The sequence below is a fragment of the Garra rufa genome, chromosome 8 (genome assembly GCF_049309525.1).
Source record: "Garra rufa chromosome 8, GarRuf1.0, whole genome shotgun sequence".
In the NCBI taxonomy this organism is placed as follows: domain Eukaryota; kingdom Metazoa; phylum Chordata; class Actinopteri; order Cypriniformes; family Cyprinidae; genus Garra; species Garra rufa.
The window spans coordinates 8,281,868-8,299,912 of record NC_133368.1 but is presented as its reverse complement, the minus strand read 5'-3'; the positions used below and the strand labels follow the sequence as shown (position 1 = coordinate 8,299,912).

At 35.7% G+C, this 18,045-nt stretch overlaps 1 protein-coding gene across 1 annotated transcript; it reads right to left on the bottom strand.

The window, feature by feature from the left end:
- Window positions 1-6,091: 6,091 nt before the first annotated feature.
- LOC141340774 (Golgi pH regulator) lies at window positions 6,092-16,056 on the bottom strand. Its single transcript, XM_073845869.1, has 14 exons — window positions 15,879-16,056; window positions 15,578-15,637; window positions 15,386-15,489; window positions 15,197-15,303; window positions 14,510-14,611; window positions 13,247-13,367; window positions 13,060-13,140; window positions 12,113-12,222; window positions 11,474-11,562; window positions 10,925-11,017; window positions 10,726-10,821; window positions 8,992-9,081; window positions 8,699-8,764; window positions 6,092-7,050 (listed from the first exon to the last, which is right to left on the bottom strand). Exons 1-14 carry the CDS (start codon window positions 15,918-15,920, stop codon window positions 6,844-6,846), a joined length of 1,368 nt encoding a protein of 455 aa, XP_073701970.1. The 5' UTR covers window positions 15,921-16,056; the 3' UTR covers window positions 6,092-6,843.
- Between the last annotated feature and the right edge of the window lie 1,989 nt (window positions 16,057-18,045).

Sequence of the window (18,045 nt, the reverse complement as noted above, 5' to 3'; positions counted from 1 at the left end):
AGAACTCCCGTCACTAACAAATCTGTGTTGAGCTCTGTTTTGCTATCTATCGATCTGCCTATCATATTCACTCATATTCGATTTACTGTTTACTGAGCGCTGTGTGTGGTTGCTAAGGAACGCGTGACGAACATTCCATAATAGAACGTTCGGTGAGTATAATCTGTGTGCAGACAAAACTGCATTCTGTAGCGAGTCGGCGAGTGATTGTGAGTATCCTCCTCAGCAGGGTTTGGGGATTTTTTTACATATCTTTTTATGACTCCAAGAAAGCTCTGTTTAAACAGGGTAATGAAATTGTCTCAGTGTTTGTATTTAAAGCCCATTATACACTGTGCGATTTTTTAATGCTGTAAGATAAATGACACTGGTGTGTTATTCTGTACATTATGTGTTTAAAACGTCCAAAACAGTGAAACTACTCACAATACAACATGTTCACTTAAAGAATTAACAAGTGGCTTTGATGTGTTTTAGTTTGGTGTTTAAAAAGTGCAAACTGAAATAATATGTGTTATCTATATATGGATATTATACACAAAGTAACAAATGGTAGGCTATTATCAGTAAGTCATGGCATCTTATGCTTTTACATTACTTTAACTCATCAAGTTGAGCAAATTTCTAAAGTTATATGAAATTATATGAAATTCAACGTGGTTTTTCAGATGGTATAATGTTAACGTTAAAATGAACTTAACTGAACAGCAACTGAACTTAAGACTTTTAAGTTGAAACGGGTGGATTTTTTTAGTCTGAGCATACCCTGATAGCGCACGTAGGAGATGTTTATTTGACATCTGTGAGATATATTTTTTAGTGTTTGCTCATCTGCGATATCTCTAAAGGACGTTTCAGATGTCAAATAGACATATATTAGATGTCTTTAGGATGTTTGTGATTTAGAATGTATGTAAAACCGTCGTCTCACAGACGTCTATCAGATGTTTTGTGGCCAAAATTGTACAGTGTGCAATGGGCTTAAGATGTAAAAAATTTGTAAATTGATTGAGATGTTTAGGGGAAGTTGATAATTAATAAATAGTGATTGATTGGAACAGTAAAATAATTAAATTTTGCTCCCCGATATCTTAAAATAGCATTGATAAATCATGATGTGATATTATCTCTCTGATCACCAACACAACACTTCATATTCAGATCCCTTTCTAAGCATATGTGTGATCCTAAGTGAAACAAAAATCGCCCTGGACCCACAAATTCCAAGCTTTTTTGTTTTTACTTAACTCATCTCTTCCCTCTCTTTTTCTCTCTCACAAGTTTTCACAGATCTAGACATTGTTTGTTGCATACACAAGCAATCTTGCGCAACCGTGGCATTGTTTATTTTTTGGATCATCTTTCTTACTATCTAAGAACCCTATCCATCATAACAATGTGGCAAGAGAAATCTCAAACCTCTTTTATACAAGGGGTACCTGTACCCACCAGGCTCCCAAAGAGTGGAAAGTGGAGGCAGCAGAAGCCTCATCAAACCTTTTTGCCCCAGGGAGCAAGGTACCAACAAGAGGCACCCATGTCTTCAAGGTACCAACAAGGAGCACCTGTGTCTGCTGGGAACCCGAAGAGAAGAAAGTGGAGGCAGCAAAATCCTCAGGCCTCTTTTCCAAATGGAGCACGGTTTCTTCAAGGAGCACCCATGTCCGCCGGTTCCCGACAGGGAGGAAAGTGGAGGCAGCAGGAGCTTCGGGTCACTATACCCTCCAGCGCCCCACAGGTAGGAGCCATGGCAAAACGGAACGTGGAGGCAGTCGAGTGGATGCAGTCGAGGCCTCAAGCCTCTTATCCACAGGGAGCACAAAAAGAACCCATGGCTGCTGATTACCAACAGAAAAGAGAGTGGAAGGAGCAGAAGCCTCAAACTTCTCCTGAACAAGGAACCAGGTTCCCACAAGGTGCATCCGTGAATGCTGGTTACCAACAGAAAGGAAAGTGGAAGGAGCAGATGCCTCAAACTTCTTCTGCACAGGGAGTCACGTTCCCAAAAGGTGCACCCATGCCTGCTGATTCCCAACAGAATGGAAAATGTACCCAGCAGAAGCCACAGAGAGCCAAGTTCCCACAAGGTGCACAACTGCCTGCCGGTTCCCAACAGAAAGGAAAGTGGAATGAGCAGAAACCTCAAACCTCTTTTCCACAGGGAGCCAGATTCCCAAAAGGTGCACCCATGCCTGCTGGTTCCCAACAGAATGGAGAGTGGAACCAGCAGAAGCCACAAATCTCTTTTCCACAGGGAGCCAAGTTCCCACAAGGTGCACAAATGCCTGCCGGTTCCCAACAGAAAGAAAAGTGGAATGAGCAGAAGCCTCAAACCTCTTTTCCACAGGGAGCCAGGTTCCCACAAGGTGCACCCATGCCTGCTGGTTCCCAACAGAAAAGAAAGTGGAACCAGCCGAAGCCTCAAACCTCTTATGCACAAGGAGCACCCAAACTGGTGCGAATTCTGGGAAAGCATGAAATCTTGGCACCTGTACAGAGAGCGTCCCCACAGGGAGCACCCATGCCCTCAAGGACCCTTCAGAAAGAACCCATTACCATTGGGTCCCCACAAGGAGCAATTGTGCCCTTGCCTTCCTCAGAGAAAGCACAAATGTCCTCTTGGACCCATCAGAGAAAACCAGTGCTTTTCAGGTCCCCACAAGAACGACTTGTCAAGGACTGTTTTCCAAAAAGAGAACTTGTGCAGACCTCTATCCTACATGAAACACCCAAACCCATCTTCCTACCTCAGGTAGTACCCACGCCTGCTTCTTTCCAACAAGAACAAAGCTCCAAGTCCAGTCGGAAAAGGCCATGCCCATGGAGCACGGAAGATTTGGTTAGTCCCACCTATCTCTTGTAATCTCTATTCATTTTTTTCAGATTTAAGTACTCAAACTTGTCTAGTATTAGATGGTAATGTCTGATTCTTCACCAGGATGATGAAGGTCTGTTTCAGCCACCTCCACTTAAAAAACGGTGTGTGGAATTAGAGCCCAGAGCATCTCCAAACTCACAGCCAACCCTAAAGAGGAAATGCCCATGGAGCATAGGAGCATTGGTTAGTCCATCTTGTCTCTGACTTTTCAAAAGATTTATTCAAAAGATGAAACACTGCCTTTAACAAAACCATATTTTCTGAATCATGTTTATGAAAACCTTTATATCACTGTATATTTCATTACACACTTTTCAATTCATAGACCTTCATGTTGACAGGGTGCAAGCAATATGTCTTTAGATTACCTCTATGAAACACCTTTTCCCACAGGAAGCACCCATGCCTGCCAAGTGCCCACAAGGAGCAACCCTGCCCATCAGAGACACACAGGGCGCACACAAGCACACCTTTTTCCAACATGGAGCACCCCATGCTGCCTTGTCCCCAGAGGCAGTTTCCAAGCCTGCCGTGTTCCCACAAGGAGCAGCTGTGCCTACCTCATTGCCACAGGCAACAACTTTACCAACCTCTTTGCCCCAGAGACCACCTACGCCTGCCTATTTAGCACAGCAACAACATTCCCAGTGCAGTCGAAAGAGGCCGTGCCCATGGAGCATAGATTTGGTTAGTCCATCCTATCTATAATTTTCATTTATGTACCACTTTCTTTTTAAAATCCTTGGTATTTTTGAAATGGCACAAGCATTGTATTTAGATTTAATCTGCAAAGCTCTCATTAATTCTGTCTATCATTACATGATGATGTCTATTCCTTCAACAGGACAATGAAGGTGTGTTTCAACCACCTCCACTAAAAAAACGACGCATGGAAATTGCACCCAGAGTCTTTCTGAAATCACAGCTCACTCGAAAAAGGCCATATCCAAAGAAGCACAGAAGCATCGGTTAGTCCCACTGCCTTTAACTAAGCTGCTTTCTAGATTTCTCCATTTGAAATCCTTTGTATTGTTTCATTTAATTTCTTACATTTTTCAGTTCATAGACCCTTTGTGTTGTCAACCCATCATGGTAAAAGCAATATGCCTTCATATACTGTTTATGGAGCTTATAGAACCTGTCTGTTTCCTCAACAGGACAATGGCGATGCTGATCAGCCACCTCCATGCAAAAAGCGGTGCTTGCCAATCAAATGAAGAACAGAAGTTTACCTACATTTGTCATCTACAGTATGTCACAAAAGTGAGTACACCCCTCACATTTCAGCAACCATTTTAGTATATCTTCTCAAGGGACAATACTATAGAAGTTAAACTTTTTTACTCAAATTACTCAACATACAGCCATTATTGTCAAAATAGCTGGCAACCAAAGTGAGTACACCCTAAGTGAACTTGTCCAAAGTGTCAATATATTGTGTTAGCACCATTGTTATCTGGCACTGCCTTAATCATCTTGGGCATGGAAATGACCAGAGCTGTACATGTTGTTGCTGGGATCCTCTTCCACTCCTCACGGAGCTGCTGGACATTAGACACATGGTGCTTCTCCACCTTATGCTTGAGGATGCTTAATAGGGTTCAGGTCTGGAGACATACTTGGCCACCCTATCACCTTAAGCTATCTCAGCAAGCCAGTTATTATCTTGGTGGTGTGTTTGGGATCGTTATCATGTTGGAAAACTACTATTCGGCCTAGTTTCTGGAGGGAAGGCATCATGTTCTGCTTCAGAATGTACAGTACATAATGGAATTCATGTTTCCCTCAATGAACTACCGCTCCTCAGTACCAGCAGCACTCATGCAGCCCCAGACCATGATGCTACCACCAACATGCTTGACTGTAGGCAAGACACAATTTTCTTGGTACTCTTCACCAGGGCATTGCCACACATGCTGGACACCATCTGAGCCAAACAAGTCTATCTTATAGTCTCATCTGACCACAGGACATGGTTTCAGTATTTCATGCTCTTGGACAGGTTGTCTTCAGCAAACTGTTTGCAAGCTTTCTTGTGCGCCAGCTTCAGATGAGGCTTCCTTCTGGGACGACGCCTATGCAAACTGACTTGTTGCAGTGTGCGGTGTATGGTCTGAGCACTGACAAGCTGACCTTCTGCTTCTGCAACCTTTAAAGCAATGCTGGCAGCACTCATGCATCTGTTCTTTGAAGCCAGGTTCTGCACCTGACACACAGAACGAGTGCTCAGCTTCATTGATCGACCCTTGCAAGGGTTGTTCCGAATGGAACCAGTCTTGGAAAACCTCTGTATGACCCTGACCGCTGGAGTGTAACTCGGTTTCAGGTTTGTTACTGAACCTCTAATAGCCTTGGCCAACTTTGTGGAGAGCAACAATTCTAAATCTCAAATTCTCAAGAGTTCTTTGCCATGAGATGCCATGTTGAACATCCAGTGGTCAGTATGAGAACCTAACTTTAACTGCTCTAATATAAGATAGACAACTTTGTATGGTCCTGTCAAGCAGACAAAAATATAAACATGATGAATAGGACATGTGGCTTTGCATGGTTAAATAACATACTGGTGTTGTCACTTGTACTCACTTTTGTTGCCAGCTATTTTGACAGTAATGGCTGTATGTTGAGTTATTTTCAGAGGTATTTAGCATTGTCCCTTGAGAAGATATACTTAAATGGTTGCTGAATTGTGAGGGGTGTACTCACTTTTGTGAGATACTGTATGTTTTAAACTTTACATTATTGAACATTTTATATACTGTATGTTATACACCTGTCCAACAAAAATAAATAAATAAAAGTATAAACCTGTGCATCACAACTCAGGATTTTCTCCCACATCAAATGTTCCCACTTTTATGTACCATACCAAAGCTTGTAATTATTTTTGTCTTTGTCTTTCTGTCTTTAGCTCTTTCATTGTTCTTTGGCCTACAAATACACATTCTTTAGTTGTTTCCACTAGTAAAGCACAATAATAAATGCTTAATTGCTTAGTTTTTGCTCTTTACATCACCAAACAACATTACACTAATAGCGCATCTGTGAGCCAATAAGAGGATTCTCTTTGTGGGTCATATGATTTCTAAATTTGGAAATATATTGAGGGGGTGTTATGAGTACAATCTTTGTCTCATGCAAGTACACCATTCAAAACATTATATATTCCTTTTTTAAAAAACTTAAATGAGCACCATACTACTGAATGGTGGATATGCTTGAAAAAAGCCTTTTAATTGAAATCTGAGCTTCCTGCATTTGAACAGAAATCCAAGACGATTACATCTCTGGCATGTAGACCAGACCAGCCTTTTCGGGAAATCAAAGGCACCGGTTTGTCTAACACACACACACACACACACAAAAAATAATACAAAAGCCTGAAGAACATGTATTTTAACCTTTTTCTAGTTGATGTGATTTAAGCAGAAGATTATGAGTCTCTCTGAATACAGTAAACACATGTGAATCATTACAGTTCTTAATGAGACATGGAATGATAGTAACGATTAACAGGCCTGAAAGAAAAACAACAAGAGTCCAACAGTCCACTGTAGCATCTCTGCGTGTTGCTCAGATATAGATCTGATGTCTATTATTGATAAAAGATGGCTCAGGAGTAATAGATTTTGTGGTAAACAAACTAGTGAGCATTTAGTTCATCTACCTTGGTAAACATAACACCTGCTAGGGGAAATTCTATGCTTTTTATATAAAAAAAAAAAAGATACTTTGAGATAAATGACACCCACATTGTATACCATTGTCCCCTTTGTTAATATGACTCTATTTAAATCATACATCAAATCAGCATTTTTTTCAACGCAAAGTCAAATAAACTGTTTCCAGGCCCCTCCTGATTCAGGATATACAGACCCAGTGGCAATAAAGTCCTTCTAAAAGTAGAGACAACAAAAAGACACACTTTAGTCCTGTGCGTCTCTCTCATGAGGTCACTTGTGAGGTCACAGGTTCATGTGCTTCTCAGGTGCCTGTTTATGGGCCAGGTAGAGGAAGAGGATGCTGGAGAGGGCACTGACCAGGAAGATCACGTCAAACCACCGGTGGTAGAAGTTAAACTGCAGTTCTCCCAGTACTTCCGTCACTATAGTGCGGTACTCTAAAGGCATGCTCATCCGCATCAGGAGCACAGATGACACAAAATACATGCCCTACAAACAGACAGCAGAGAAATATGTTATAATAACCATTTCGTTGGTGGGACTGGGAATCAAAAGCAGTTATTATTCAGAATTGGCTGTACTTTTTAAAACAATATGTGAACCAAATGATTTTCATAACATTTGATTCTGTTAATGGTTCTGGAACAAACAGTATATTGTGAAATGAATTCAGAATTAAAGGTGAAAATGTTTCTCTCTATATGTTAGATTCTCATATATGACCCTGGACCACGAAACCAGTCATAAGTATACATTTTTTAAAATTAAGATTTATACAACAAATATGCTTTCTATTGATGTATGGTTTGTTAGGATAGGACAATATTTGGCCTAGATACAACTATTTAAAAAAAATCTGGAATCTGAGGGTGTAAAAAAAAAATCGAAATATTGAGAAAATCAGCTTTAAAGTTGTCCAAATTAAGTTCTTAGCAATGCATATAACAAATCAAAAATTAAGTTTTGATATATTTATGGAAATTTACAAAATATCTTCATGAACAAATCTTTAATTAATATCCTAATGATGTTTGGCATAAAAGAAAAATAATTTTGACCAATACAGTGTATTTTTGGCTATTGCTATAAATATACCCATGCTACTTAAGACTAGTTTTGTGGTCCAGGGTCACGTATTTCATGACATAATATTAATTTGAATACAATATTAGACTCATTTTGACACTAGGTTAAAAAAAAATCTAAAAGTTATCCATTATTTATGCTGAACTGGTTTTACAATACTGTTCAAATATTTGTGGTCAGTATTCATTTATTTAATTTTTTTAAGTATCTTATGCTCACCAAGTCTGTGTCAGTAAATGGTAATATTGAAAACTATTCTTAAAATCTAAAATAACTGTTTTCTATTTGAAAATAAGTCAAATTGACATGATCATTTAGAAATCATTCTAATATGCTGATAAAAAAAAATTCTTATTATAAATGCTAAAAACAGTTTTGCTTGATATTTTCATTGAAACCATGACTTATTTTTTTCAGGATTCTTTGATGAACAAAGAACAGCATTCATTTAAAACATGCATCTTTTGCAAAATTATACACATCTGTAGTCGCTTTTAATCAATTTAATGCATCCTTGCTAAATAAAAGTATTAAATTCTATAATTTATTTTCTTAAAAAAGTATACTGACTCAATGTTATATAATCACTGACTATAATGTTACAAAACTTTTTATTTCAGAGAAACGCTGACCTTTGGATCTTTCTATTCATCAAAGAATCCTAAAAAATTACTCAACTGTTTTAAATATTGATAATAATAATAATAGTAAATGTTTCTTGAACAGCAAATCAGCATATTAGAATGATTTCTGAAGAATCATGTGACACTGAAGACAAAAAAAATTGATCATAGGAATAAATTACATTTTAAAATATATTCAAATAAAAGCAGATATTTTAAATAGTACAATATTAGAGCTTTTGCTGTTTTTTGGATCAAATAAATGCAGACTTGGTGAGCAGAAGAGACTAAAACTTAAAAAAAAAATATTACTGTTCAAAAACTTCTGACTGGTAGTGTATATAAACGTATAAATGTTTAATTAAATTAAAAGCAGTCATTTCTAAAATAGTGGGGGGTTTTGTTGTTGTTTTTATATTATATCTCACCATGATCTGAGCCAAGACAAGCACAATGACATTGGAGGACTTGCTGCTGGAGATGGCATAGAAAAACTGTGAACAAAACATAAAGAGATTAACCAAAACTGCTTTTTATGAGCTTATTAATGCTTCTAAGAAACTGAATTCAGGCAAGACCCTGTTGCAGTTGCTCAAGGAAATAATCTCCTCCCTCTACACCGGCTGAACCAACACGCCTACACACACGTACAGTAATATGTGACTGTTTCCCCTTAAGTGTTAAGATTGATTGAGAAAAAAGCATGTTCATCCTTCATTACCTTGGTGAGTGTGATTAAAAGGCCTCGTATGGACGTGACTATGATGATTCCCACCAGGATAAAGGAAATGTGCTGAGACCAGAACTTGACCTGTGGGAAAACAAAGGTTTAAGTTCTCCTGCACATAAATTGCCAGGCTTTATCCATTAGAAAGGGATGAGCAGCACTTGCGCTTATCAGTAGAGAGCAAGAGTGAAGTCGGACACAGATTACATGTTTAAGAGGCTGAATCATTACCTCCTCGTGGGGAAAGATTAAACTGTCATTTAACAGGCTGGGGAACAATTAACTGCCAACCAAAGCAGTAAATGTCAGCTGACACAGCACACACAATCACAGCATGCATATACATCCACAGTCAGGAGTGTAAAGTCTATTAGAGTGGATACACAACAATTATGTGCCTGAGTGTGGACTAACAAATGTAATCACTAAAAAAAAAAAAACTACTGTCATTAAATAAGCAAACAAACAACTGGTATGATAATTTGTCCTGCTGTGACAATGCAATGCTAACATCTGATCTGTCTACAGTTTTGTATATTGGTCAATAGGGGGCATAGAAACACAAGCAGAAAGACTTCCCCATAAGATAAAGAGACATAAAATTGTTTTAAATAAGTTTTACATTACAGCAAAAAAAAAAAACATTACATACACTACCACTGAAAAGTTTGGGGTCAGTAAGATTTGAATGATGATAGAATTTTTCTATCAAGAAACCTAATATATTCCTGATATGAATTAACAACTGTATCAGGTTTAACATTGATTATAACAAGAAATATGTATATTAAAAAGAAAACTCTTTTGTTTTTCAATTGTTATAATATTTCACACTATAACAGTAAAATACTAAATGTTAATTATTTCACCAAAATAAGAGGGATCATACAAAATGCATGTTATTTCTTATTTAGTACTGACCTGAATAAGATATTTCACATGAAAGGCGTTCACATATGGTCCACAAGAGAAAGGGAAAGTTGATTTTATAAAAATGACCCAATTCAAAAGTTTACATATACTGGATTCTTAATACTGTGTTGTTACCTGAATGATCCACAGCTGTTTTGTTTTTTTGTTGTTGTTGTTTTTTTTTAGTGATAGTTGTTCATGTGTCCCTTGTTTGTCCACACTGAGGACAACTAAGGGACTCATATGCAACTATTACAGAAGGTTCAAAAACTTACTGATGCCCCAGAAGGAAAAAACATGCAAATTTAGTATAAATTTAACTTATTTTGTCTTCTGGGAAACATATAAGTATCTTCTGTAGTTCTGAAGGGCAGTACTAAATGAAAAAAAAAAAAAATATCAAAAGTTCAAAAGTTTACACCCCTGGCTCTTGATGCCTCGTTTTTCCTTCTGGAGCATCAGTGAGTGTTTGAACCTTCTGTAATAGTTGCTTATGAGTCTCTCAGTTGTCCTCAGTGTGAAAAGATGGATCTCAAAATCATACTAAAACTATCACTAAACAAAAAAACACAGCTGTGGATTATTCAGGTAACAACACAGTATTAAGAATCAAGTGTATGTAAACTTTTTATAAATTCAACTACTATTTTCTCTTGTGGACTTCATGTAAATGTCTTTTATGTGAAAAAATAGCATGCATTTTGTATGATCCCTCTTGTTTTGGTAAAATAATTAACATTTAGCAGATTCTGCAAGGTGTATGTAAACTTTTGACCTCAACTGTATATGAAGCAGCTTAAGTTGACAATAACCTACATCAAACTGAATGCCAAGATAGTTGACTGTGATCTCAATTCCTCTTGTCACTGGGTCAGTCTTCCCCACACGGTCAAACACTATATTTATAGTGGCCTAAGAAGAACACATTAGATTATGTCACTGATTAAGACACATTCTTACAATGTTCTATAACACATGACAAACAAAATCCAAAATGAGCAAAACACATCCTTACCATGAATATTTTCCACACACAGTAGATGGAGAAGAAATACCCTAAGAAGTTGAAGTATTTCCCTTGAAATGTCTTTGAGTATTCTATCCGTTCCTTGGGATACAGAGACATAAGATTATTATAGTGTTTTTAATATTTACTTTATTTTGAGTGCTCTGTGCACTCAGAATAAAAATGAAACGTTGTGCTTTTTTAAAATAATGAAAGCAAACTTCATCTATTTAGCTGAAAACAAAGAAAGCACTAGTTTATCAATAAATTATTAAAACGTTAATGAAGTCTCTTTGCTGTTTTGACACATTCATAATTATTATATCTGCCGGTGCGCTGTGGCAAGCTTTTTTTGCATGTGCTTGAGTACCTATTAGGCTATGTAGGCAATTAAAGGCTCCTTATTATGATTTATATGGTTTATTAAATGTTTGACTCATAGTCGACTAATGCTTAAAATGACTGACTACTAGTCGATCAGAAAAATCTTTAGTCGAGGGCAGCCCTAGTTGCCTGACACATACTTCCTGGTTTTACAAAACTGTATTTGTCAAATACCTTGGTGGCTTGCAGGTCAACGGTTTCCAGGAAAAGCTGTCTACTGAGTTCCTCCAGAGCATCCACTTCCTGCTGAATCAGAGAAAGATCTGCAGGGCCAGAGTTAAGAAACAAACATCCTTTAGAGGATCTAAGAGTCACAGAATTCAAACTTTACACCTGTGGTCCTAAACTAGTGCATCACAGTTCCAAAAAATGAGTGCTCTCCGCCTTGAAAACAATGAACAATACTAAAGTAAAAGACAGACTGCATTGAATATGGGTTTAGAGATAATTAAAAACCAATAAAATAATACATTTCAATGTCTGACTTTATGAAAATCATTATTAGCTTTTGTACAAAAAAAAAAAAAGTGTATTGGCTCCTGAACCCAAACCAGTTGTTTTCAGCCAGCAGGTTAACCAATCTACTTAACATGCACATCCTCCCACATGCACACATTATTTACTGCCCATTAGCTTCTGCTTAAATTAAATAGCTGGCATTCCTCCAGGAGTGAACAGGAGGTAAGTGTTTTGTTCAGACACTTAGGGCACAATGGTGATGAAATGTGATCTCAGCATCTCTCCAGTTGCTGGGTCTCTTCTAAATGAGACTGAATTACTAACTCAGGACCTGCTGCTGCTCATTAAGGATACTCTCACTGCCTGATGGTGAGGAGGTCACACTCTTGATCATTCCCCAGAATCCCGTCTGTTTATTCTGCTCCTCTCCACGCTGGTACATCTGCCTTCTTGTCATGGCAATCCTAAAAAGAGACATTAAAAAGTTATTAAAAAGAAAACCCTTGTTCTGTTAGGACAAAACTGCAGAATATAAATCTTAATAGAATTTACTACTTAATAAATGTACTACTTTAGGTTTATATAACATCCATAAATAAGGTTAGAAAGCTTTTTGTTAACATAATTTTGAACTTAATAAAGTTTTCAACATAATGAGGATCAAGTGACACTCAAGACTTTTTCAGACAGCTGCTGGAAATTCAGCTTTACCATCACAGGAATAAATAACATTTTTTTAAATATATTACTAGAGAAAACAGTTATTTGAAGTTTTAATAATATTAGGATCAGTAAGATTTTTAATGTTTTAATGAGTCTCTTATGCTCATCAAGGCTGTATCTATGTAATTAAAAATACAGAAAAAAAACAATATTGTGAAATATTATTGCAATTTCTAATATTGATTTCCCATTTTATTATACTTATTTAATATAAACTATCATTTACTTCTGTGACGCAGCGCTGAATTTTCATCAGCCATTATTCCAGTCTTTAGTGTCACATGATCCTTCAGAAATCATTCTAATATGCTAATTTATTAAAAATGTTGGAAACAGTTGTGCTGCTTTTTACTTTTTTCTTTGATGAATTGAAAGTTAAAAATAATGAAGAAAAATAATAAATCTTTTCTAACATTACAAGTCATTACTATCACTTTTTATCAATTTAACACATCCTTGCTCAATAAAAGTGTTACTTTCTTTACAAAAAAAAAGTACTGACCCCAAACTTTTCCTGTGATATTCTGATTATTTTTCCCCTGTCTTTTATGTGATCCTCCTCTTTATATCTCTATTACCTTTTCTTTTTACTGACAATCATGTCCATAGTCTGTAGCAGTCTTCTCTCCAGGGCCAGGATATCACTGTCTGTCACATTTCTGAGTAAACAAACCAAACAAAGATCTAGTGTCTACCATATAAATATATAAAATACAATACAACACACTCTTCCCTGTTATTTCATGTGTCTAAGAGCACAGATACCTCAAGAAATAGGACATGTATGTATAAGGACAGTTCACAGCACCAAAGCCAGACAACAAAGCCATCAGTGTGACGCCAATGACCCCCACACGACTGATCAGCTGCTCTATGGACAGAATTCCTGAGAATACAAGAAAGAGAAACACTTCTACATACCAATTTTTTACTATAATTTTTTATATATTTACTTCCTTAATGCATATTCCTTGTCTAAATGTACATGAATCATCATTGGTGCACATTATTACAAATATACACTACCAGTCAAAAGTTTCTGAACAGGAAGATTTTTATTGTTATTAAAGAAGTCTTTTCTGCTCACCAATCCTGCATTTATTTGATCCAAAGTACAGCAAAAACAGTACAATTTTGAAATATTTTACTACTTAAAATAACTGTTTTCTATTTGAATATATTTTAAAATGTAATTAATTACTGTCATTTCAAAGCTGAATTTTTAGCGTCATTACTCCAATCACGATCCTTCAGAAATCATTCTAATATTCTGATTTGCTGCTCAAAAACATTTATTATTATTATTATTATGTTGAAAACAGCTGAGTAGATTTTTTTTTTCAGGTTTCTTCGATGAATAGAAAGTTTAGAAGAACAGCATTTATCTGAAATAGAAATATTTTGTAACATTATAAATGTATCACTTACCTTTACCATCACTTTAAATTTAACGCATCCTTGATATTAAAAGTATTAATTTCTATAATTTCTTTCCCAAAATAAAAATGTATATATACTGCTTCAAGCTTTTGAATGATATAATGTATGCAAATGCTTTTTATTTCAAATAAACGCTGATATTTGGATCTTTCTATTTATCAAAGAATCCTGGACAAAAAGTACTCAACTGTTTTAAATATTGATAATAATAATAAAAAATGTTTCTTGATTAGCAAATCAACATATTTGAATGATTTCTGAAGAATCATGTGACACTGAAAACAGGAGTGAAGATGCTGAAAATTCAGCTTTTATCACAGGAATAGATTTTAAAATATATTTTAAATAGTACAATTATTTCACAATATTACTGCTTTTGCCGTACTTTGGATCAAATAAATGCAGGCTTGATGAGCAGAAGAAAAACATTTTTAAAAACAAATGAAAATCTTACTGTTGACTGGCAGTGTAACAAATGATTATTCTCAAAATCAACTCATTTTTCCAGTCAATTATTTGATTATTCTTGTTAAACATCATGTTACATTCATACATACATAGATAGAAATGTTTCATGCCGGTGCCTACCATGTTTTGGACTAAGTATAGGGAAAGGATCGCCCAGTTTCCAGAAGAAATACATGAATGTGAACCAGACCACACATGAAAAAAGCAACCTTTGTTTCTGCACTGTAAAAGAGCAAAAAACAGGATGCATACGCAAACATTAATCAAATGAAAAGAAGTAATTCACCAAAAAATAAACATTTGCTGACAATGTACTCATTCTGACGGCACCAATTCACTGCAGAGGATCCATTGGTGAGCAAATTATGTAATGCTAAATTTCTTCAAATCTGTTTCTACATCTTGGTTGGTAAGAAAGTGAGTACATTTTCAGCAAACTTCCATTTAGTTGTAAACTATTCCTTTTAACAAACAAACGAAAAAGCTATAAAACCCTGATAGCACACATACATCTCAGAGACGTCTATTTGACATCTGCATTTACATCTGGAAGATGTATTTGTATTTGAAGAGTGTTTGCTCATCTGCAATACGCCTACTGGACGTGTCCTATCAAATGTCAAATAGACATCTATTAGATGTCTTTAAGATGTTCATGATTTAAAATTTGTAAAACTGACATCTTACAGACGTCTGTCAGACGTTCGTACACAGCAGATGCTTTCCAGATCAAGTGATCTTTAACAGACATCTTGCAGACGTACGTGTGCTATCTGGGAATATAAAGCGAGAACAAAATCTACTTACATAGTCGTATATTACTGACCACAAAGTAGCCAATGTAGAAAGGCACCACGAATATAAGAACCAATAATATTACATACAAATTCAGCTTCCAATGGAAATACCTGGACCTGTTTAAAAAAAAAAAACAGCATGTGAGCATCTGATCTACAGTTCTTATCAATTTCATCAAAGTAAAACAAAAATACTTACGTGCTGCTTAATACACCAAGGATCTCAAAGATAATGAGCTCAAACATAGTGCAAGAAAAGGCGAAAGTGATGGAAAAGACCACCTGCACAACATACTGTCGAATCTGAAAAGAAATTGAGAGAGACCTGTATGATTAATACTGAAAGGCTAGAGTCAACAAAACTGCTCTAAATCTACACAATGCACAATACCTCATAATCTTTAAACAACTGCCTCATGAAAAACAGCCACCCAAATCCAAAAAACAACACCTGTGGACAGAAAATCATGTCAGCTGGAATGGTTAATACATGTAGATAGATAGATAAATATTATTTGGCATAGTCAGTCTGACATAGTCAGGTATACACCTTTAAAAATTATTCAATTGTTTTGTATAACGTTACCTTAAACCATTTAATCTTCGTAACATATGCTCATTGTACAAAGAATAAAGTATTCGCGTTAGCCTTGTAGCCAATATGCATTTTTTTAATGAGAGATGAGACTTACCTGAGAAGTGAACATAATCACTGAATCTACGAAGAAAGACATGGTGTAGCATGTAGCACGGCGTTTATATACAGAAAACGGCAAACGCACTCTCAGCTCATTTTGTTAAAAACGCTCTGTTAATACAGAGAAACAAATATTGAACAGAACAAGTGTCCGACGGAGCTGTCAAGCTGCTGACGTCATGACATGGGACAAAAAGGTTTTCCGGCGCACAGTATTGTCATCATTTACTGGTTCATAATAATTCGACCGACCGCAGGAGGGCGTTATCGCCTCAAAAATGATGAAAGACCCACAGTTAACACTATATAAGAATACGTAGTGATACTTTTAAATTATTTTTTGTTTAATTATTTACTAATGCTTTCCAATAAAGCGTCGCCATTTACTGAGAGAGACAGAAAGAGCAACAGAGAGAGAGAGAGAGAGAGAGAGAGAGAGAGAGAGAGAGAGAGAGAGAGAATGGTGTGCTATGGTGTGAGATTGAGGCCAGGGGCTGGGTGTTTCATTATTGAGATGGAAAGTCTCATCAGACTGAAGCGACATATGGAACAGAGAACATGGGAGTCTTGGCTAAATCACATCCTGTGAAAGCTGTCACCACACAGCAGTCCCAATGGCATAGTCCCCAACAGATTACACTTCCATTCAGCATGTGGTGTTATTTTCATAGCATATAAATACCAAAACGTCACATACATCATTTACAGTTCCTTTTTTTTACGTCAGTATATTTAGCTACAAGTCAAAAGTCTGTTAAAACACGGTGTATGTTGCATATCGATGAACCTGATAATACATTTTTGGTATAGAGGGCAACAATTTTAAACTGGGACCACATGGAGACTTATGTGAGGATTTTAGATTAGGCTGTTTGGATGCAGAATTCCAATAAGTTTATTTCATCAAATTTGTCTGCATGCGATCCACATTCAAGTTTTTCACAATCGCTATAGAACTTTTTTTGATAGTTAGGTCTGTTTTTCAAAACCCTTCATGCTGAGCTCCTAACCTTCAGCCTGGCACAGATGTGAAGTTCACATCCAAAATGCAATTACACTACCAAAACACTTCACGCATGTCTATTAAGTCATTTTTCCACAAAGCTAGCAAAGGTCACTATCACTCATAATACAGTGACCTATAAAAACACTAACACCAAAGTATGTTTTCGTTTATAAAAACTACTTACAAAACAAGAACGACAGCTCTCTACTGTTAGAATTAACTGCAATTTGTTTACATTACAGTATAAAATTATTCCTAAATTGTCTGGTATACACTACCAGTCAAAAACAGATGTTTTATGTTTTTTAAAGAATATCTAATTAAAATTAAGATTCAAATTACAGCAAAAAAAAAAAAGTTAAATATTTTTACTGTTCACAATAACTGTTTTTTATTTGAATATATTTTAAAATGTAATTTATTCCTGTAATCAAACCTAAATTTTCAGTATCAGTGTCACATGATCCTTCAGAAATCATTCTGATATGCTGATTTGCTTTTCAAGAAACATTTTTATTATTATTATTATTATCATCATAATGATCATTATTATTATTAATAATATTTAAAACAGTTGAGTACATTTTTGTCTTTTTTCTATTCTTTGATGAAGAGAAAGATCCAAAGATTAGCATTTATCTAAATCTAAAATAAAAAGCTTTTGTAACATTATACACTATACCTTTCAAAACCTTGGAGTCAATATATATATATATATATATATATATATATATATATATATATATATATATATATATATATTCAAATAGACAGCATTTAAAAATATTAATAGTAAAAATATTTCAAAATCTTAGTGTTTTTGCTGTACTTTGGATCAAATAAATGCAGGAGCAGAAGTTAACTTCTTTAAAAAACTTACTGTTCAAAAACTTTTGACTGGTAGTGTACCCTGAAAAAAACAGTAAGTAAATTTACTTATTTTTATTTGGCAAGTTTTTGCACGCACATTTTTAAAGTAAAGTTTAAGTATGGAATTCAGTAAAATCTACTTAACTGATTTAAGTAAAATTAGCAAAGGAAATAAGTAAATTTAACATGCGGTTAGAGTTTGATGAGTAATTTTACTTTGTTTACTCTGCAGTCCTCAAGTAAAATTCTCTCAGCCACGGTTTGCAAATATTACTCAAACATCATA

Bases quoted from the DNA above. Each gene is read 5' to 3' on its own strand.
- LOC141340774 (XM_073845869.1), bottom strand. From the start codon at position 15,920: ATGTCTTTCTTCGTAGATTCAGTGATTATGTTCACTTCTCAG. The intron at 15,490-15,577 runs GTATTGTGCATT...ATTTCTTTTCAG, and splicing joins AGTTGTTTAAAGATTATGAG to ATTCGACAGTATGTTGTGCA. The intron at 12,223-13,059 runs GTAATAGAGATA...GTCTCTTTTTAG, and splicing joins ATTGTCAGTAAAAAGAAAAG to GATTGCCATGACAAGAAGGC.